Source organism: Hesperophylax consimilis, chromosome 20 (genome assembly GCF_061612785.1).
Source record: "Hesperophylax consimilis isolate HC1 chromosome 20, BYU_Hcon_1.0, whole genome shotgun sequence".
Taxonomy (NCBI): Eukaryota; Metazoa; Arthropoda; class Insecta; order Trichoptera; family Limnephilidae; genus Hesperophylax; species Hesperophylax consimilis.
Genome location: NC_142855.1, coordinates 5,231,204 through 5,255,619, shown reverse-complemented (window position 1 = coordinate 5,255,619; position 24,416 = coordinate 5,231,204). Strand labels below are relative to the sequence as shown.

At 34.0% G+C, this 24,416-nt stretch overlaps 1 protein-coding gene across 1 annotated transcript in view; it reads left to right on the top strand.

The window, feature by feature from the left end:
• LOC149413962 (uncharacterized) overlaps window positions 1-18,708 on the top strand; it is an 81,364-nt gene extending 62,656 nt beyond the window's left edge. Inside the window, exons 7-8 of the mRNA XM_089643942.1 lie at window positions 16,419-16,638; window positions 18,590-18,708. Coding sequence (XP_089500068.1) covers window positions 16,419-16,638; window positions 18,590-18,708 — 339 coding nt within the window. The remainder of the gene's footprint in view (window positions 1-16,418; window positions 16,639-18,589) is intronic.
• The last annotated feature ends 5,708 nt before the right edge of the window (window positions 18,709-24,416 follow it).

Sequence of the window (24,416 nt, the reverse complement as noted above, 5' to 3'; positions counted from 1 at the left end):
GCTTAATAAATAAATCAATTATTGGTTCCATCAATTATTTTCCCCTCATCCATTTTTTTTCGATACCTTTGCGTTTAGATATAAAATTATCACTATGATTTTATTTGCCATTCTACGGTCATACAAAGGTTTGATATATATATACAAATTTATCATCATTTTACATATTCCGATATACCCTATGTAGATTGACCTTAAGGTAGCTGTCAGTAGTGATTTTTCGTCAAATATTGGTGAATTTCATCAACTTTCAAAGTATCCCCCTGAAATATTGGCAATGTTTATATCTATGATGTATATCTCATTTTAAGCCTTATTTCCTCGTTTTGCACGTTATATAAAAACATGGTTACAAATCTCCAGTTCTAATTTACAATTATTTAAAAAGTAGCACCATGATTTTGACATCGTGAAATAGGCTCTCTGTATAATTCAACAAATGAATAAAATAAAGCCAACACGGCGACTATGCTTATTAATAATTGTAGACAGTTAATGTATCTTCCTAACGTAATACCAGTTTTTGTGGTAAATTTATTATATAGTATAATACAGTGATTTCAATTTTGACACGTCACGCACTCAAATTTTAAAAAATTATTTTCTAACCAAACTTTTGAAGAGAGCATAACGTACAAAAAATTATTTTCCCATTATATTCTTGCATCTGTGGTTATCAAACAGGCCATAGAGAACATAAAAACGTAGAAAATATTCTATAAAGATATTTAAAACTGCCACTGGCGGCAATTTCAAATCACAAAAACGCTAATTTCGCGCATTCATAAAGTTTAAGATTTTTTAATAATTTATCTATCAATTCTAAAAATATAGAATAATTATAAAAATATAGGTGAATTCATTGGCTGTATAGCACTACAATCAGTTTTATGTCTCCGTATTAAAATTCGGAGGTTTGATTTTTTTAATGTTGGCGGAAAATATTCAAATTCGTCGCCAAAAAACCGCGAGCAATCGGAGAAAAAAGTTTTTTGACGCGCGATCGTTCGAGTGGTTAATAGCCACGCCACATATCACATACAACGCATCTTCACATGGTTGAACATTCGGCTAAACTCAATCAGATTGATAAAACCGCTTAACCAAATTAAATGGTATGTAAGGCACAATGCGCGAAGACGCACATAACCTCAATTAATTTGAACACAGAATATGGAACACGATCGACGGCATAACTCTCGGAATAATCCAGTAATGTTTAAAGTTAATGGGTACTCATATTATCTTCTTACTCACAGTTAGCTGATCAATGATCACAATGAATTGCACATTTGATATTTACAACACATCAAGCTGTGTTGTTCTTGTTCTTTTGACAGATAGGCCCATAAATATATCACTCTCTAGATCGATATCTTCGGGCTTTTTGTATCCAACAGAATTATACAGTACTTAACCACAGATATACAAGCAGTACTTACCGTGCGGAGCGGAGCAGTAGACAAGGTAGAAAAAAACTCAAGGCCATTTAAAAATATGATGCAACCATAGACAATATAATTGCTCTCGGCCTATTCCATTCATTCACTAGCCCAAAAAAATATTTTAAAAATAAAAATGTCCTTGAAGCAGAAAAATGTCGAAATGTTTTCCAAGTGCAAGGTTCATCTGACTAAGAAAATAAACTTTTACTGTGTATTTTCTTAAGTACTGTATAAAATTTTTGGATGAAAAAGGCCGAAGATATTGATCAAGAGAGTAGTTTATTTATGCTGCCTACTGAGTAGCCGGCCCCCTGCGTTACTTTAGGCCACAGACCTACTCACCACGCCCGCTTTGCTTTCAATGTTGATCGTCTTATGCTGTCAAACATTGGTCCCAACTGCTCCCAACCATTTGGAACCGGTGAGACTACGGCAACCCCGATTGGGGTATGTTGTGAAGCTGAAGGTGTTGGGGAGGGGAAGGAGTTGGGACGAGGAAGGTGGGAGATTATCTGGCTTTTTATATCTGGTCACCAAACACGACTTAAGCCATTTCAAGCAACGCTTCAATTCTGAATGGTGGTCTTACAACAGGGCTGTATATTAATTTAAACTGTGGGTGTGGTTGTGAGAGACGATAAAATGATGAGTGAAGTTCAGTGCGGATTAATTGAAGTAGTCAGAATATATAGAATAGAGAATGTAGTAGTGGTTTGATGCTGACGATGAATGACATTGTAGTGGTTGGTTGATGTGAATCCCGATGGGATGCATGTCCTCAATGGGATGTGCACCAAGATCACGGGGATGTAGTCGGTAGCTTGACGGTATCGATGAAGAGACCAGACTGATCTTCCTGATGCTCCAGTGAGAGAGGTAGAGAGGTAGGTGATGCGACCACGTAGGGCTTGTAGTGCAGGCGCAGACCGGCGAAGTGTTGTATTCTGTGTGAATGACTAATAAACACTACTCCGAAGTATTGATCACTGTATAGGATCAAATGTGACTCGAACAGCCCCTTATGGATTTCACTGAAGACAATATTTCGTCATTCAGCTTATAATCGAATTTGGGAATCTCGTAGGTATGTGTCGTGGCGACAAATTTACCAGAGTAAAGTTTTTTAGCATCGGCCCATAACCAGAAGCGGATGTCAAATTCAACAGTCATCAAAAGTATGTAATGGTGATGCATTCAAAGAATATAGTGGTGTGTACAAACTTATACCTGTCATGTATACCTATACATACCTAACTTTTTTGACAATTCAGAACACACATTGTTCATGTTAAAAAAAAACATTATGTCGACTTTTATTCGACACCTTGTGTATTATCCTAAATAGTGTTTCTATAAGCGAACCTCGCTAAATATATTTTCTACAAACCTTTGGGAAAGCAATTGTCCCTCTGACTATTACTAGAGTTTCAAAATACAAATTAAAGAAGGAAACTGTCCGATGCTTACTTTGGTGATTACATTCTTTAATTTTCTGTTGTCTATGGATATGTCAAAATACTTCGACCACTGTCATTTGGTGTGTGGTTCATTTATGGTAATTTGCTTCCTAAAACCTTACAACGCAGTTATTGCTACTCCACCTTTCTAAAATAACATCTTATAAACTACCCAATCATTGTATTAAATTTATTACATTTTTATTGCAAGGTTTTAAAAATTCAAGCGCTTCAACTTTTCTTGTGACGTTTCTTCAAGACTGGAATTGACCGCCGTGTACGTACTTAATTAGGTTCCTTCTACATTGACTTAGTAATAACAAAGCTTTCTTTTTTTCCTTAATTATTTGTGTTTGATGATCAGTTTTTACAACATTTGCCGTATAAGACATTATGCTCCCAACACCAACCAGATTAACAAGTGACAGACGAGAATACTTGAATATTGTTATATGTTATTAGGTCGGGCTCTCGGAGCAGCCTGACGCGTTTTGGTCGGTCTTGTCTTTCTTCGACAATTACAAGTGAAATTTCATATATTCCGCCCTTAAAAGTGTCAATAAATGTTCCTTACTGTATTTAAGTTGCTTAAGTGTACTAAAAACTAATTTTACTGTGACCAGTGTGGACGTATAACGACTTTAAGAAAAGGTGACAAATAATTTTGTTAATCCTAAGATGTGTGAATTCCTGTGCCTATAATACGAGATCAGTGCTTTGAACATTCACCAGATGTGATCATCCCTTCGGCCCTTGCCCCTTGCCCCTCGTCCACCCGCACCAATACTGCAAACCCCGCTGTCCGACGCATACAGTGCTTATTCAGTGCCGTTATAGAATGTGGGCCATATGACATTGCTTAGGCCACAGAATCATCGTTTCTCGGAATCTACCCTGAACCCGCACAAGAAAAGAGTCATTTGGCGACTCATGCAACCCCTGCCGCAACCTCCGCTCCCCACCGCTCGTGCCCTTCCGCGCGTGGAATAATGACATCGGAAATGAAGGATGAAATCGGAATGAACCCGCGCTCTTTGGTTTGCTGTCTACATGGAGTGTTTTAAAACAATTATATAGTGATAAAATAACTATTTTTAGTGGTAGTTTATTTGTTAAGTTAAATGTTATATTAAGCGTATAAATATGTATTATTTGTTTTATGTGTGTAACGATATGATAAGTTGTATAATTAAGATGTTTAAGTAGTACTTGGAAGGGAATGGCCGACAAAGATGTCGATGAGGTTCGCTATCCATCACATCGCCAACCCTTCGGTGGCGCAAAGAGGAGGACGGAACGTGATCAATGTCGAATTGGTACATGGAACATTAGAGGAGGAATGGAAAGAAAGATGAACGAACTGTGTGATACTATGGTGAGCAAATGTTTGGACGTACTTTGTATAACAGAGAGTATGAAAAAAGGTAGCGGTACAATGCAGCATAATGATAGGCTCGTCATTTGGTCTGGGAGACCAGATACGGAGAGGGCTTGTCAAGGTGTTGCAGCGCTACTGTCTCCCAGAATGATTGAATGTATGTTGCAGTATGAATGTGTAAGTCCGAGAATAATGTGGATCAGATTTAAAATCGGTTTGACAAGGGTGTTTCTTGTTATTTGCTACGCCCCTGTTAATTCTGAAAGCGATGAAGTGAAAGATGATTTTTGGACTGGTGTGAATGTTGTAATGAGACTAAAAAATATGAACGAAAGGATTATAATGGCAGGCGATTTGAATGGGTGGGTGGGAATTAGACGTGACGGATTTGATTCGGTCTTAGGTATGTTTGGGGATAAAAGAACGAATGACAACGGGAACAGAATGCTTGAAGTATGTTTAGAGTGGAACCTGTTTGTGTCGAATACTTTCTTCGATCATAAAGGTATCCACCAATATACGTGGGAAAGAGGAAATGAGAGGTCAATTATTGATTTTGTAGTAATTGACTCTAGGTTGAGAGCTGTTACCGAGGACACAAGAGTTTTCAGAGGGGCTGAGGTCGAAACTGACCACTTTCTTGTAGTGTCGAGAGTAAACCTCTTTCGCGGTTGGCGCTCTAAAGTGAAAACGGTACCAGCTCCGACAAGAGTCAAAATAGAAAAACTGCAAAACGATAATGTGAGAAGTAAGTATGTGAATTGTGCAGAGATAAGATTGAATGCGAAGGAAATGGATGGTCTAAGCATAGACGAAACATGGAACCACATAAAAGTGTGTCTTTGTGAATCTGCTAGGGAGGTTTGTGGAATAAGTACGCAAGGTAGGAAGAAAGGTGATGCATGGTGGGATGATGAGATTAAAGCACTGGTCTCAGAAAAGAAGAAAGCATGGTTGTGTCTGATTGCGGCTGGCAGTGCTTCCAGCGAAGAGAAGTATCGAGCGAAAGAAGTATATAAGGAATGTAAGAAAAAAGTAAGAGTTGGAGTGAAAGAACGAAAGAAACGCCTGGAAGAGGAAGAAGGAATGAAAATGACAAACCATTTCCAAGAAAACATTAAGTTGTTTTGGAAAGAAGTCAAAAGGTCCCGGAGTGGCCCAGAAAACGGAAGCATGAAAGTGATAAAATCAAAAGATGGAAAAATGTTGACGAATGAGGAAAAAATAAAAGAGAGATGGATGAATTATTTCGAGGAAGTCTTCGAAAGCGAAGTGAGTGACAGTGATTCCAGCGGCGAATCAGATATGAATGACGATGGAGTGAATGTTACCGAAATTAGCATGGATGAGATAGAAAGCTCGATTAAATGTATGAAGAATGGTAAGGCTGTTGGGTTTGACAATATTGCTGCTGAATATTTTAAAGGAGGTAGCCGTGTAATTCTCACATGGTTGTGCAATCTTTTTAACCAATGTTTAAAGGAAGGTTACACGCCTTTAGATTGGAGAAGGGCTGTAATCATGCCATTACACAAAGGTAAAGGGTCACGTATGGAATGTGGGAATCATAGGGCTATTAGCCTGCTTAGTTCAGTTGGCAAGCTGTATGGTAGAATTTTGATTGAAAGAGTAAGAAAGGAAACAAAGGATAAAATATGGGATGTGCAAGGTGCTTTTATGAGTGGAAGGGGGTGCATGGACCAGATCTTCTCATTGCGTATGCTCACTGAGAAGTTTCTGGCAAAAAACCAGAAACTTTTCTGTGCCTTTGTAGATTTACAAAAAGCATACGACCGAGTCGACAGGAAAAAGCTATGGAAGGTGTTGTCCAAGTATGGAGTGAATACGAATCTGACTCAGGCAATTGCGTCTCTGTATGAGGGAAGCGTTGCATGTGTTAGGGTAAACGGTGGTTTTACGGGGTGGTTTGATATCACAAAAGGTGTTAAACAAGGCTGCGTAATGTCACCGTGGTTATTCAATCTATACATGGATAATTGTATGCAAGAATTGAAAGAGGTGGGATTGGGCGCGAATTTGAATAATTTTAAAGTATGTTGCCTGTTGTATGCTGATGATGCGGTGCTGATTGCTAATAGTATAGATGATCTACAGTCTCTCGTGTCTAGGATGAACGAAGTATGCATGAAGAATGAGTTAATGATGAATGTAAGTAAGTCTAAAGTAATGGTGTTTGAAAGAGAGAGTACGAAAACAGTGTGCAATATAATTGTGAATGGGGAATACTTGGAGCAGGTGGATGAGTTTGTGTATTTAGGAAGTATGTTTACGAGAGATGGGAAGGCTGACAGAGATATCGAAAGAAGGGTAAATGCAGGTAATTCCGTTAATGGAGGACTAAACGCCGTAGGCGCTAACAAAAAATTGTCCAAAGAAGCGAAGTTAGCAGTCCACAACGGAGTGCTGGTACCTACCTTGATGTATGGAAGTGAGGCATGGAACTGGCAAAGAAAGGATGAAAGTAGATTAAATGCTGTTGAAATGAGATCCCTGAGGCGTATGTGTGGTAAAACCATGTTTGATCGTGTGAGGAATGTGGAGATCCGCAAAGAGTGCAAGGCTGATGTAAGCGTAATGAGTAAGATTAAGAAAGGGACGCTTAGATGGTTTGGGCATGTAGAGCGAATGAGCGAAGATAGGAGTGTAAGGAGGATATATGATGCAAATGTGAATGGTAGCAGAAGTCGGGGACGCCCGAGGAAGACATGGCACGATCAAGTGAATCAGATACTCGAGTCGGGCCATGTCAAGAGTCAGAATAATAGAAGAGTATGTATGAGACGATGTATGAATGTGAATGAGGCAAGGAGTGTGTGCCAAGACCGAGTTGTTTGGCGGTCCGTCCTCTCTGCCTACCCCTGCGGGGAAACGGCGTGATGGTTAGTTAGTTTAGTTAGTTTGTTATAGAATATTGTTGTTTTACGGCCGCTGTCACTAATTATAACAAAGCGGTTAGTTAGTTACATTTCGTTGTAATCTCTTTTGTCTTGCATTTTTATTATATAATGTTTGTATTTTTAACAATAAGTATGAAATGAACGAAGTATTTACTAAGAATGAGTTAATGATGAATGTAAGTAAGTCTAAAGTAATGTTGTTTGAAAGAGAGACTACTAAAACAGTGTGCCATATAGTAAGTTGTGAATGAGGAATACTTGGAGCAGGTGGATGAGTTTGTGTATTTAGAAAGTATGTTCTAGAGAAATGGGAAGGCTGGAAGAGATATTTTTTTTATTATTATTTTTTTTAATTCCTTTATTTTTCCCAATTTTTACATTAATTACATACAATATTATATAAATCAATAAGAATAATGGGAACCCACTAATGCGCAGCCTGTGCGTGGGTAATATATTTAAGTTATAATTTTATTGTACCTAGAAATAAACAAATTGTGGGCATATAAAATAAAAACAAGATTACATTTTGTATTAGCGTTTTGTATAAAAAGTGTTTATAATAGTGTATAGTGAAGTTATAAGTGTTTAGTGTAATATATGGTGAATATTTTATGAGAAACATAAATTGATACAAATTAAATAAAAAAAGTTTCAACTGCTGTATAGAAAAGCCATAATTTTAATTCTTTTAAATATTGAGGAAGTTTAGTTATCACTTGAATATTTTTCGGTAAAAGATTGAAAGTACGGGGTCCAATGAAACTGCAGTGCGTTTGCATTTGTTTTGTGTTCGTTTGGGGAGTATAAAATACATTATTATTTCTAATGTTGGTTCTGTTTTCATTTATTTCGAATTTATTTTTGTTTTTAAATATGTATTTCATAGTTTGCAGAATAAATAATTTACGGAGACAGAATAGTTTAGATTCTTTGTATAACTCATCCGTTGAAAATGTTCTTTTCCGACTATACATAACTTTGATGATATAATTTTGAATTTTTTGTAATGGTTTGATATGTGCATTAAGCGCACCGCCCCATCCTATTATTCCGTATATGAGTGAAGATTGCACCAAAGAAAAATAAATAATTTTCAGTTTTTCAACATTGAGCACTTCTTTTAGTCTGTAAAATGTGTATGTAAGATATCTTAATTAACAGACGGTATTATTAATTTGTGACTGCCAATTTAATTTTGTATCAATAACAATACCTAAATATTTAATCTTTTCAACTTTTCCGAGTTGAAAGCAAGATGAGCATATTTCTTGATTACAGTTAAAGTTATGTATTCGAATCTTAAGGTTATTAGGGGGTATATTTTTACTATTTTTAGAAAAGGTTAGGTAAAATGTTTTATTATAGTTTAAGAAGAGTCTATTACATTTTAGCCATGATGAGACATATGTAATACATTTTGTTGCCTTCAAAAAAGTTTCAGGCCAGGATTTTCCATTCACTATTATTACTGTATCATCTGCGTAAGATACAATTTTACCAGGGATTATAACATCACATAAATCGTTTATGTATATTAGAAAGAGAATTGGGCCAAGCACAGTTCCCTGTGGTACTCCATTTTTTATTCCTGTTTCAGTACTATAAAAATCCCCTATTTTTGTTTTTTGTTTTCTGTCTTTGAGATAGCTAGTAAGAATTTTTAGTGTATCATTTTTTAAACCTATTTGATTCATTTTTTTTATAAGTAGATTGTGATTTACCGTATCAAAAGCTTTTCTTTAGTCTAGGAATATAGCTAAACTCTTTTTATTTTGATCAACAGATGTGTTAGTCAGATCGAATATTGCATCTTCAGTGCTTAGTTTTGTTCTGAAGCCATATTGATTTTGGGACAGAATTTTGTTTTGTTCTAGGTAATTCATTATTCTATTTTTGATACATTTTTCAAATATTTTTGAGAGGTTTGAGACCAAGGAAATAGGTCTGTAGTTGTCTAATATGTGCGTTTCTCCTGATTTGTGAATTGGTATTATGATAGAGGTTTTTAATTGTTCGGGAAAATATCCCTCTTTTAAGGATATATTAAAAATATGTAGCAATGGAGTTAAAATGTAATGTTTTATTTTTTTAGTGTGTTACCTGATAAACCATCAATTCATGTAGAATTTGTTGATTTTAGACCGTCAATGTGTTTATCAATTTCATCTGTTGTGATGGGTGAAAAATATTCTAAGGAGTTAATTGAATCGTTAGTTGAGTCTAAGTGTGAAGATGAGTCTACGGGTATTGTATTATCAATTTTACTAGAAGATTCAAGTACTTGATCTACCACATTTGTAAAAAAGTTGTTAAAGTTTTCTGCAATAGTCGATTTGTCAGTTATAATATTTTCATTTATTATAATCTCATTGACATCGGTTGACACTTTTTTTTTGTTCGTGATTTCGTTAATAATATTCCACGTTTTTTTGGTATCATTTTTTGCACTATCAATTTTTTCACAATAATACTTCTTTTTGCAATTTCTTATTAACCTATTTAGTAAATTTCTATACATTAAATATTTCGTTTTCATGAAAGGCATAATTCTTGTGTTATTTTTTTGACAGGCTTTTTGATAATTTAACGTCTCTTTGTATAATTTATCTCTTTGTTTAATAGAGACTATTAGTCCTACAGTGATCCAAGGCTTAATTTTTTTATAATTTCTCTTAGCGATGGCAATTTTATTTGTACTCTTCGAAATATAAGCTTCTAGAGTTTTATAAAATAATTCTAATGCTGAATTTGGGTTAACTATTGATAGTATGTTGTCCCATTTTTCTGAATGAAGTAAATTGTTTAATGTGACGTAATTAATTTCATTTATTTCAACAGTGTTAGAGTATTCTTTTGAATTTGTGGTTAAGATGTTGTGTCCGTAGAATGTTGGGTAGTGGTCAGTAATGTTTGTTTTTAGAGTTGAAGATTTAGTTATAACGTGTTTGTGTGTTTTGATAAATATGTGATCTAGAGTCGTGGAATTATTTAGATTTTCTCTTGTTGGTGAGTTTATGTATGAATGATATCCTGCATATGACAAACAATCTAAGTATTCATTTATACATTTTGTTCTTTTGTTGTTTTCATTAATGTTTATATTAATATCACCAGTTAATATTGCAAAGTTAAAGTTATTTCTGTTAGTCATTTTTATAAGTGAATTAAGTTCATTAATGAATAGAGATTCATTTAAGGAAGGTGATCTATAGATAGCTAATAGCAAATAAGTACAATTACTATGGGTAAATGTTAATTTGATTGCGTTAGCTGTTTTAAAGTCTAGAATTTCGAAGGCAGGTTTTTTAAGACATTTTTTTATAAATAAAGTGATTCCATCGTGACCAGTATGTTTACATTCGGATGAAATAGTTATATATCCTGGCAAGTTATAGGGAATTACTTCTTTCATTTGCGTTTCTGTTAAAATGACAATACTAGGAGAAAAATCAAGACTATCGAGAAGAATATAAAGTTCATCAAAGTGCCTTCTTAAGCTTCTAATATTCATATAAAGAATTGAAAAGTTAACGTCTTTAAAGTGATTATTTAGTTCACTTGTGTTTTGACAAATATAATTTTCATACAAAAAATTTTCATCAGACATTTTGATAGAATATAAGTTATTTTCACGTGCTAGATGTTAGATGGTCCTTTATTCTGAAGGTATGTCATTCGGCTGCCTTATATGGATGATTGGAGCTGTTTCATCTTTTCTCATCATAACGTTACCGTTTTTCGCCCAGATGAATTTGTAGCCGAGTCTTGTGGATTTCGCCAGAAACAGGAGGTGTTTATTTAGTTGTGTTAATTGTTCGTTTATGAAAATTTTGTTATCTTCCGGAAAATTTATATTTTTAGTGTACAAGACACCATATTTTTTTTTTGGTCGATGATTTTGTCCTTTGCTTCTTTGTTTTGGAATGATACAATTAAGGCTGGGTATTTGTTTAAAGGGTTTCTGTTTCTGATACGATATATATTTGTTATTTTTGATGATTCCATTTCGCATTTGATGGTTTCCATAATATTATTGACTATTTTTGGTAAGTTTTCATTTTCTTTAAAAGGAATACCTTGTATCTCAATGTTATTTTGTTTGTGTAATTGTTCCAGTTTGTTTATTTGCTGTTTTATTTCGTTGTTTTCTGATTGCAGTTGTTTGATCAGTGTATCTTTCTTTTTATTATTTTCTTCATATTCATCAATTTTATTGCAACAAAATTCTACAGATTTCTTAAGATCTCTTAGTTCATTTTTAATTTGTTCTCTAAAAGATTTCATCAATTGTTCCGATAAATCTTCAAACTTTTTTTCCATGAATTTAAATATTTTATTTGTTTTGTAATCATCATCAGAGTCGCTAGATGGTGTTTTTTTGGTGGTTTTTTTTTTTGCTTGCTCATTTTAATGTATTTGATGAAATTCGCTAGATGGCGTTACACTTATATTATTATAGTTTATTTTGATTATTATTATTATTATTGATTATTGATTATTATTATTATTGATTTTTTTTTTTTTTTTAAACTTCCGATTTAGTTGTCCGGGTTAAGTCTTCCCCAAAGGAAAAACTTAACCCTTCCACTCATTTTTCCACAAATGATCAGCTAGTCAATCAACACTATGTAAGTGCATTATATAAGTAAAATAAATACAAAACAATACAAGAACAACAACACGTCAAATCACCAGATATCAAATGGGAAAAAAAATTCACCGTCTCCAGATATTTTCATATCAGAGGGTTCGGCTCGGTAGAACTTCTAACAGGGCCTATAAATCCTACTGATCCCTCAACATAAATATTTAAAAAATCTTTTGTTATCCTACATGTATTCAAAATGACCGACTTTTGCATCTTTATATATAAATTTTTTGATAGATCTAATACGCCTAAATTTTTAATTAGAGAGCTAGGTATAATGCCAGTAGCCGAAATAACGAATGGTAATATTTTTATAGTCTGAGAATGCCAAATTCTTTTTATTTCATTTCCTAAATCTGTGTATTTTCTTATTTTTTCACTAACAGATTTTTGAATATTACAGGAATTTGGAATAGCAACATCAATGATATAAGTTATTTTTTTAATTTTGTCATGTAAAACTATATCGGGTCTATTATGACTAATCGCTCGGTCTGTTAGTATAGTTTTATCATAATATATTTTATAAAATTCGTTTTCTAAAAATGAATTTGGTTTGTATTCATAATATGGTACTACATTACGGCAGTCAATCAAGTTATGTTTAATTACCAAATTTTGGTGAATTATTTTTAAAACTTGATTGTGCCTAAATGTATACTCGGACGGTGCTAATATAGAACATCCCGATATAATATGTTCTATAGTTTCCGGAAAAGCCAAACATTTTCTACACAAATCATCAATTTGATTTGTATCTTTGATTATATGCTTTCTATAATTTTTAGTATTAATGACTCTATCCTGAATTGCAAGCATAAATCCTTCTATTTCTGCGCTCAACTCTCCAATACTCAACCATTTGTTTGACTTAATTTTGTCAACATACGTTTGGTTGAGATAATTGAAGTGTTTTGCGTGTAAAATTTTATTTGACCAGGAATCTAATAATTCCTGGTTGGGATTTATAAAAATGTTGGCATTCTCATCGTATAAATTTAAAGGTGTAATATTTCTATCTGCCTTGCAAATTATTTTGTGCATTTCTGAGCTATGAGCTTTCCTATGGAAAAAAGTTCTTAGCATTTCTACCTGATTATGTTTCAAAGAAGTTATTTTGACTATACCTCTACCTCCTAAATTTCTAGGTAAATTAACTCGTTCTATAGCTGAATTTGGATGATGGCAATTAAACTTTGTTAGCGTAGTTCTAATTAATCTTTCTAAGTTATCTAAATCTGTATTAGACCATTTAATTATGCCAAATGAGTACGTTAATAGAGGTATTGCCCAAGTATTTATTGCTTTTACTAAATTTTTAGCAGATAGATTGCATTTTAAAATTTTCCTTATCCTAGTTTGAAATTTAATCCTAATATCATTTTTAATACTACTATGGTCTAATCTATTTGATTGTGGGTATCCTAAATACTTATAAACCTCATCCCTTTTCATACTAGTAATTTGGAAATTTCTAAATATACTCTCGTCCCCATCTACAATTTTGCCTTTCTCTATATGGATCGTTCTACATTTATCTAAACCAAATGTCATTTTGATATCATCTGAAAAGTTTTTAACTACCTCGATCATTTTCTCTAAATTTTGTTCAGAATTCGAAAATAATTTTATATCATCCATAAATAATAAATGCGAAATTGTACTACTCTCCCTTGTATTACCCTTAACTTTTATTTAACTTTTTATATTATTTTGATTATTATTATTTTTTGTATTTAAAAAAAAAGTTGTTTTAAGCAGGGAGCGAACTCAGCTCCTCCGCGACAATAGAGAGCGACGCTAAAGTTGCTATCCTCTACGCCACGGCCTGTTTATCCACAACCGTGATAATATTGGTACTAATATGTGATATTAGCCTGACAGTACAGTATTTGGTTTGCACTAAATAACAATTGCGACAACACTTTCACTGAAGCACTACACAGATTTAAAATCACTTCAGGAACATTGAAAGAAGGTTTCATTCAGGTAACTCCATTAATGAAGTATTAAACGCAGTTGGCGCTAGCAAAAACGTATCCAAAGAAGCGAAGCTAGCAGTCCACAATAGAGCCCTGGTACCTACCCTGATGTATGGCAGCGAGGCATGGAACTGGCAGAGGAAGAATGAAAGAACAATTCACAATTCTGTAGAAATGAGATCCCTGAGGCGAATGTGTGGTGATACCGTGTGAGAAATGTGGAGATATGCAATGCATACAAAGCTGATGTAAGCGTACTGCGTAATATAAATAAAGGCAAACTTAGAAGATTTGGGCATGCAGAGCGAATTAACGAAGAAAGGAGTGTAAAGAGAATGTTAGAGATTATTTTTCCTATATACCTACCCGAAATCTTGGCATGAAACGTTGGTATGTTAATATGTGTGGTTCAAAATGTGTAACAAAATATCCGTACAATAATAACCGTCTAGTGAGTGACATCGCTGTGCAATATTGTGATGAAAATATTCATCTTCAAAAACACGCCTGTTATAATAGAAGCGTTGTGACTAGTGAGGTGACTTATTGCTGTTGGATGAACTGAAACTACCATTGCATCTATTTGCCCTAGAGAAATGTGAGTACAAGTACCTGCATTCTGGTCTTATGCCATCCTCTAGTTACAATTTACCCTTTGGTATTTCTAACAGAGAATATATGTCGCATATGTGAATGGTAGCAGAAGTCGGGGACTCTCGAGGAAGACATGGCGTCATTCAAGTGAATCATATACTTGAGTCGGGCCATGTCAAGAGAATAATAGAAGACTATGTATGAGACGGCTTATGGATGCGAATGAGGCAAGGAGTGTGTGCCAAGTTGTCTGGCGGTCCGTCTGCCTACCCCTGCGAGAAAAGTGCGATGGTTAGTTTGTTTATGTTTACATACAGAATTATAATTCTTAACAAAAATAGCCTTTCCTCACCACAAGAGACAAGGCTCTTGTGTTTGGTAATTTAAACTCAATATTTTAGGTTTATCCTTCATTCGTAAACCAATGATGTTTAATTAAGGGATTGTTTTGGTTAATATGTACTTCATATATGCGACAACTGGTTTGACCCACGCTCAACTACACTAACGTCAAGTTGACAGTTCTGCTCTTTGTGTGGAAAGTGTACCGTTCAGCGGTAATTATTTCTGCTGGTGACATTTGTGAAGCAAATATTACATTTTGTCTGTCAATTCCTAGACTGGGCGGTCGCTCTTCCATTGTTCCATTGGCAAAAGCGGCCAATTATTGTTAAGTGGTTTTGTTCGTAACAAGTTGGTTATTTCTAAAGCGAGGTTTAAATTTATTTTTTAAAATCACCTCAACGGCGCTTTACCGCAAATTGATTTAAATCTATTTAAATCTCCAATATAAATTATTATATTGGACTAATGAATCAACGTTTTTTTTACAGTTTTGGTTTATTTTCAGCTGAGACTAATTACCATCACATAATGTGAAGCTATCACAGCAGAGACATGGATCTTCTCAACCCAGAGAGTGTTTTCATCAAGACGGAGCCAGGGTCCCAGGAAGTAGGTCCCAGGGTTCCGGATGTAAAGATGGAGTGTTTGCAGTATGCCGAGAGTGTTCAGCCAACTAGTAAGTTGCACTGCTTACATCAAAAAGGTATTTCATATTAAGGACAGCTGCTTGTTTTCTCGTTCCGCTCTTGTCGTCCATCAGTGCTTTTGATTTTACCTTCGTAATATTGCTTTGCTGGAAACTGTCGAACTAAGCAAATGTGAACTTATAATGCCAGCAAACAATTCCTGGTTCCTCATGCTGTTGCCTCGCCATATTTTACCACTAAAATAAAGTATCTCTTCTAAGCGTTCTCCATTTCAAGAATAATTTGAGATTATAAGATAGGTATGTGAAGTGTATTTTTGTGTTATAATATATTTGTATCATGACTTATTACGGTGATATCAGATTTTTTTGTCCCAACGCTGCTCATCTCACAAGGGAATTCCTGTGTCGAGATGTTCAGCTTTATAATTATATTTAATCAAATAAGTAAAGTAAAGGCAGACATTCAGCGGGTCTTTACATATCATTGTATTGTTGTGCTGTTATTCCAGGTAGCATTAATGTGGAGACTGTTCCGATCCAGGCAGGACACAGAGAAGAAGACGGAGGGGGGATTCCTTATACGGAAATAGACATAGACCTGCTGGATGTTAAAAAGGAATGCTTAGAGCACTCTGAAAGTATTACCCAGACTGCAGGTAAAATCAGTTTTAGTTTGTATGACTTTGTTTTTATAATTTTCTGTTTTCTTTGTAGATTCCTACTTATTGAGCTTTATCTACCATCTTTTCAGACTTCATATCGGACCTAAAGACGCATCCTGGTGGAAAGACTTATTCATGTTCGCATTGTAACTACTTCAGCCACAGCAAGTCAATGTTAACACGGCACTTGCGCACCCATACTGGAGAGAAACCTTATACGTGTTCCTTATGCAGCTATTCTTGTTCTCAAAAGGGAAATTTAAAACGACACATTTTTAGCCATACTCGAGAAAAACATTTTTCATGTTCTGACTGCAACTATTCATGTTCTCTTAAGGGAACTTTAAACCACCACATGCTCTCCCATACTGGAGAAAAACCTTATTCATGTTCCTTCTGCAGCTATTCATGTTCTGAAAAGGGAAATTTAAATCGTCATATGCTTACGCATACTGGAGAAAAACCTTATTCATGTTCCTTCTGCAGCTATTCATTTTCTCGAAAGGGAACTTTAAAACGTCACATGCTTACCCATACTGGAGAAAAACCCTATTCATGTTCCTACTGCAACTATTCATGTTCTGACATGGGAAATTTAAAACGTCACATGCTTAACCATACTGGAAAAAAACCCTATTTATGTTCCTTCTGCAGCTATTCGTGTTCTGAAAAGGGAAATTTAAAACGTCACATGCTTACCCATACTAGGGAAAAATCTTATTCATGTTCCTACTGCAGCTTTTCATGTTATGTTAAGGGCAATTTAAAACATCACATTCTTACCCATACTGAAAAAATTGTGTGCATTCTGTAGCTATTCTTCCGCTCTCCAGGGACGTTTAATTCATCCGGTCATTCAGGGACATAAGCGTAACCATACTGGAAAAAAACCTTATTAGCGATAAGATTAAACCCATAGCATTTTCGTTGCCAGCATAATTCTAAGAATATAAATAATATTAGTCACATAAATTTCTACGGTCGTAAAATGTATAATACAGTAGCATACAATAACTTGTACGTACATTCACTGTACATCTAAGAATTGTGGTTGTTAATTATGGAAACTCATTTTTGTACCCAACCTTAAAATTTACTATGAATTTTGCATTTATACAACTGATATAATCTGATTTGACTTTCGTGTTTGTCTACGTTGATTTCAAAATCAAGTTTTTATCAAACAAGTATTTGTGAATTGTATCGATATGCACTTAGTTGTGTTGTGAAAAATTAATTCAATTAACTACTTTTATATTTTTAAGGTTGGACGCAACGCTCGTTAAAACCTTCTTGTTCGTAATAAAAATTATAATAATATTTGGATGATTTGTATAGCGCCGTATTTGTGCAAAATCACCTCAAGGGCGCTGTATTATACATTTCTACAATGATCTTCTTATGATCATATTCAACAATCATATACTAGCAATCCCTTCTTAGTCTAAATTCTCATTCCTTATTTACAAACATGTGTTATTTACATTTATAGTGATTAACTCTTTCTTATTAAAACTGTTTATGTTTTACGCATGTCTAATTTATCAATACCTAATACTGCTGTTTAAACTATTTTTTGATATGTTATTATTATGAGATTTAGACGCTAACATTTTGTTAATTTAAAGTTCCCACGAAATTCCTGTTTTTATGTAACTATATACCTATGTAAGTAAATAAATATGGAATGCTCCATGTATATATTGATATATATATTTGTATAAATGTATGTGTATGTGTAAGCAAATATATGTACCCGCCTCAGAACAGAAATCTTCTAGTGAGGCGGGTTACTTTCACATTTGTAATGTATTATGTAATTGCAATAAACTCCCGGGTTTCCGGCAATTAATAAATAAATAAATAAACAATACCTATAATCGAGTGACAGCTGTGTTTTGATCTGCTCCCGAAATAAATAGTTAATAATTTGGTTTAGCGAGAAAATTTTCCCGTGGATGTGTCAGAACCGATGATAATCGTCAGTTTTACTACATCAGTGTTCGATTCGTCAGTGATTGATCAGTGAATAAAATAATATCATTATTTTAACAACGAAAAATTAACAGTACGTCGTAAGTCAACCAAAAGGGTAATCTAGGCAAAAGTGTTTGACTCACAGAGTCTACCCAAATGTCAAATTCAGAAAAAAATCTGAGAACCAAAGGGCAAACGAAAGCAACTAACCTTACATCTGAGCCCTATGCTTTAAACATTGACAATCTGCTGGAGAAAATAAGGATGAAGATAGAAAAAATTTAAGTATTTAAACATGCCATAATATTAAAAAAATGAATGGTGAAAATCAAGAAACCAGAAGCGCAAGTGACTTCGTCAGCCGTCAGTACGATGACATCCATCTTAAGATGGAGACCATAATCAAACTGGTTTCGGAAGTTGAATTAATGAGAAAGGAACTAACTGAAAAAGACAGAATTATAAAGAGCCAGGAAGTCAGATTGGCAGAAGTGGAGCAAGTAACTCATGAAGACACCCTTAAATTTGCAGGGATTCCAGTAAAAGAGGGTGAGCAGCCTGCAAAAGGTATTAATCAGGGGGCCGCAGTCACAGGTATTGAATTAAAAGGCGATGACATCCTCGACATCAAGAAAATGCCGGACCGATGATTTGGAGTCCCTCCAAATCTCCACGTCAGATTTACTAACCCCCAAAAAAGACGACTGATTCTACTGAACAAAAAGCAACTAAACACAAGGAAACAGATTCCAGAAGATTGTGTGAAATTCTTGGTCTTCAAAAGTGAAATTCTTGGTCTTTCAAAGATCTTCTGTGGAGGTCTAAAACAAAAGCAAAAGAAATCGGCTTCAAATATGTTTGGTACAAAGACTGTAAAATAATGATAAGGAAAAATGAAGGTGACAGGCAAATACACTTTATTGAGCATTCGGTTGATCTTTAAAAAAATGATTAGTTTCCTTGATTGAGAGCCCCACTCTTACCGGTCATTCACTGGGTCGATTCCCCCAATATTGATGAGTCATATGGTCATATCTTCTTTGCTTATTTTTGCACTGTAACAATAATCACCTCCTACACTTTCCATAAAAGGTTTGAAATCAGTGATGACCACGGATCAGTGGAGCTCTCATTCATGGGAATTAAAGAAGACAAAAATCGTTTAGTATAAATTATATAATGGTTATTACCATCAATAATGTACAAGAAGAACAAGGTGACCAAATCAACACTTTTACTATTTCGGATACCAAAATTTTAAAATATCTTATAGCAGAGGAAAAAAAACTTACTATTATGCACCAAAATATAAGGTTAGATAATAAAAACAAGCATCTGTTATACTCTAGCGACATCTGACGGACTCTGGAGTAAGCTTTATGACTAGCGCCATCTATCGCTCAAATACTCAACTTATTCCCAAACATCACAATTATATTGATAAAACATAATTCATAACCATTTTATCCGTTTTATTTTTCATAAAAAAACCTTTTTAGCGCGCAACACTATTTATTTTCACATACATTATTACCTAGAAACCAGGGGCATTTCTCTCAGCTTTGGCCTTGAAACGAGAAACTTATAGAAAACGAATAATATGGCTAAAAGCTCAGATCTCATTGGTTAGAGCAGAAAGATTGGTTTGATCTCTCGCTCTCTACCATAATGAATCGTGTAAATAAACGAGAAACTTATAGAAAACGAATAATATGGCTAAAAGCTCAGATCTCATTGGTTAGAGCAGAAAGATTGGTTTGATCTCTCGCTCTCTACCATAATGAATCGTGTAAAATCTCTACCATAATGAAAGAGATGACGGAATTTTGTCGTTTACTGTTTTCAAATCATTCAAACAAAATGAGAGTGGTTTATTTATACACGCGGGTTGTCATTTGCTGCCGAAATATTATCATTTCGCGTCGAAAATATGCGCGTTAAAGTTGTTTGTGATAAAAATACAGTATAAGCCAGTGTAGTGTTAGCGAGTTACAAATATATATTCAACCTACCTACGTAAGTTCAAGTTTAAAGTGAATTGACAGTTTTTAGGTTATTACGTAACATACTTGGCATATGTCTTCCTCCACAACGTATAAATGTTATTTATTATATCCACCAACTTATTCATGTTTTATTCATTAGTGTTATCCTGTATTATCTTATTGTTTTGGTGAAATTAAAGATTTTTAAACATATGTAACCATGAGTTCAAAATAGGAAGAAAAATGTCGGAATTCATCGTCGTACTGTCGGACAATCATGTTTTGGAATTTTTCTTCAGTGTTTTTTGCAAATTTCTTGTCATTTTGGGTTTCTTCTTCTCAGATTAACTAGTTTCATCTTAAGGAAATAAACTGTAAAAGTTTATTTTCTTAGTCAGATGAACCTTGCCCTTGGAAAACATTTGGACATTTTTTTGCTTCAAGGACCTTTTTATTTTTAAAATAGTTTTTTGGGCTAGTGAGTGAATGGAGTAGGCCGAGAGCAATTATGTTGTCTATGGTTGCATCTTATTTTTAAATAACCTTGAGATTTTTCTACCTTTTCTACTGCTCCGCTCCGCTCGGTAAGTACTGCTTGTATATCTGTGGTTAAGTACTGTATAATTCTGTTACATACAAAAAGCCCGAAGATATCGATCTAGACTAGAGAGTGGTATATTTATGCTAGAAACAGTTAAAACCAACAAATCACATAGATATTTGAAAGGCGATAGTTACGGTTACTCGCTGGTGGATAATAACACTTGTACAAATATTATCAGTTAGTATTAATATTATGAAGGTTATCATTAATATGTGCGCACTTATTACAAAGGTTGTAGCTTTTTAAAATTTAATTTTAAGTAAATTCAAAAATGTTTTTATTAAGTTCTGCAAGTATTTCAGTTTTATTTATTTATTATTATAACAGCTGTTTCGGCGTCCAAGCCACGTTGACTAACCACAGTTTGAAAATGAACTCCGAAACAGCTGTCACAATAATAGTAAAATAAACTAAAATACTCGCAGAACTTAATTATAACATCAATTCGATTTACAATTGTTAAATTTAAAAAAACAACCCAACAGTAGACCAACATACATCAATGTGAATATTTTATAAGTCTATAATGGATTTAAAATTGAAGCAGCTTGGCAAGAAAAATAAATATATGAAACGTTACACACAGATGTTAATCAATCGCTTTGTTACAAAAATGTTGAATATTAAAAAAAAATATAAACCTATATTTATACCTATACATTATAGTGCTTCGATAGTGACAGAGCTGGGCCTGGACAGGCGCGATAGGAGCAATCCGCTCCAGGCCCCGACTTGTCAAGTTGATAATACCTAGCACCTAACAAAGTGCCCTTGAGGTTCTTACTATCGCCAGACGCCGTTCGACTCAGTTTTCTCTTATTTGATAGTGAAATACACTCTAAGATTTCATAATATTGTGTGCACTTAGTTTTCGTTTTGCAAATACATTATCTCCAGCAGCTCGAGAATGAAAGATAACCCATTGAAAGGTCATTTAAAAATATCATCGATATCACATGCAAAATGCTAAGTATGACATCTGGAGACAGTGAGACTACGGCTTCCCCGATTGGTGTATATTGTGAGGCTGCAGATAGTGGGGAAGAGGATGGTGGGGAAGTGCCTGACAATTCAGATCTAGTCAGTTAATGTTTGTCTTACAGTATCTTCCAGTCTGGAACGTGCCACAAATATACCTTATATACAGAGATGTGCAAAATGGGTACCCAAAACCATTTGAAATGTAAAATGGAAATGGGTCAAAACTTTTCCATTTGAAAATGTAAAATGCAAAATGGTTTTTAGAAAAGCATTTCAAATGCAAAATGCCAAATACCTATTTTCAAAATGCATTGAAAATGCAAAATGGTTTGTCAGGTTAAACAATCAAAATAATTTATAGAATTTTGAAACAATTTTGTCATTTAATAATGGACATCAATGTAGAACAAACATATTACATGATGGTAAAATCCAAAAACACCACGACTACAGATTATGAAACCACAAAAAATTTGCGCGGGACTAATGTTGCCAACGTAAAAACATAGAAACTGCTATCTAACATTTAATATTACAGCGTCATGGCCCCATGTTCAGTATTTGAATCAGTATTTTTGTAATGGTTTCACTCAATTGCCAGGGCTCCTACCAGGGAGCAACTTGACAAATGTAAATTATCTTTCCTAGCGAGGTTGAGGACCGACTGATATTTGGGGCTTATGAAAAAAAAATGAGTGGAGATAGTAGGAAGAATGTTGCAAAAAAGCATTTAAAATGGAAAATGCATTGAGAAAAGCATTTAAAATGCAAAATGCAAAATGGTTTTTAGAAAAGCATTTGAAATGTAAAATGGAAAATACCCATTTTGCATTTCCATTTGAAATGGATTTATTTGAAATAAAGCACATCTCTGCTTATATATACCGTGACCTTCTTACTTGTGGAGAGCTTCACCCCTCCAACTCAGAGACACTTATATTAATTGGAGATAATTACATTAAACAATGTTTATAATAACTTCCCAATAATTGGACATAAGAAGTCAGGCAGTGAGAACAAAATTAAAATATGTATTTAAAAAAAATCGTAACGTCTATTGGCCCGGGGAGTTGTATTGAAGACAATCATATCTGACTACCCCCGCGGGGATATTGATAGCATGATGGTTATTGGTTAGTCAGACAATTCAGGCAGATTAGCGACTGGTAATGGACAAATAAGGTCACCAAACACGGCCAAAGCCTTTTCAAGCAACGTTTCAATTCTGAATGATGCTCTTACACCAGAGCGATAATGAGAGTATCTTTCACTCTGGAACAGTATATACTATTTATAGTATTTATTTAAGAAAATAGTAATTTATTTATGAAATCACACATATTTACTTGCGCACGCCGGGACTTCCAGTTTGCTAGTCGATAGCCTTTCCCCTCGACCACGGAGGCTGTCAAATTTGTTAAAACAATTACGGACATGTTTGAGATAATGTACTTTTAATTTATTGTTGGGGTATTATGCCGTGTACAGGCACAATACAGGCGCCGTTTGGCTGAGGGCCGGCTAGTGTTGCGTGTCGCGACGTGTTTCTTTAGCCAATGTTTCGGACTGCGTTACAGTGTCCATTGTCAGGGCAGCTCCGTAATATGTGGCCAACACGATTATACTAAATAACGTCCGCAATTGTATACTTTACATTGTTGACAGATTGATGTATATAGGCAGCCGTACTTGGCGAAACTTCAATTCATCAAAAACAAAGGTCGTATAAAAACGGTGTACATTTTGAATACCAAAAAATATGCTTTAGATAAATTGGAGGTTTTCCTATCGTTTCACTTCAGTAGAATACAAATCAAAATATTGATTACTGAACAAAAAATATAAATGTAAACTACTAAAAAAAATATATTTTTAATAGGAATGTATGAACGCGTAATGGAAAAAAATACTGTTTTATAGCTAAGATTATCTGCGACATTTTCGCTTGATTAGCTTTTTGCTTTCTTATAACATTATTGACAAAATAAATAAAAACGAGTTTTGTGAATTCTTGAAACTGAGCGTTTTCAGACTCCGTTTGTCAAGCGATTTTAATGCCCACAACCTACAATATGAGGTATACCAAGAATATACAAAGTTTTGGCTTGTAGCTTCATCTTAAAGCGAAGCTTTTATTTTTATTTTATTTTTTTTTATTTAAAGAAAGCAAGACAAAAAAAATACATATTACAGTAAATAATAAAATAAAAATACAGAAAAAACAGAAAAGTTCCAATAAACTACTTTTCAGTAGTTTGTCGATGGCAACTTTTCACATAAAAAATATTTTAAAAAGATAAAAACTTATTTTACTTGATGACAACAGTGATAACAATTTGTTTTAAAAATATAAAAACATATACACAACAGTGATAGTATCTACTTATAGTTTGAATGCCAAATTATTATTATTTTTATGCTAAATCACTAATTTGATTAATCTTTATAACGAATTGGTGTAGATTATGAATACCAAAAAATATGCTTTAGATAAATTGAAGGTTTTTCTATCGTTTCGCTTGAGTAGAATACAAATAAAAAATAAATTACTCAATAAAGCATTTAAATGTAAACTACTAAAAAAAATATTTTTTCAATTCAAATGTATGAACACGTGAAGGAAACAACTTTTTAAAAATACAGTATTATAGCTAAGATTATCTGTGACAGTTTCACTTGATTAACTTTTTTGCTTTCTTATAAAATTATTTACAAAATAAATAAAAACTAGTTTTGTGCTTGAAATCGAGCGTTTCCAGACTCCGTTTGTCAAGCGATTTTAATGCCT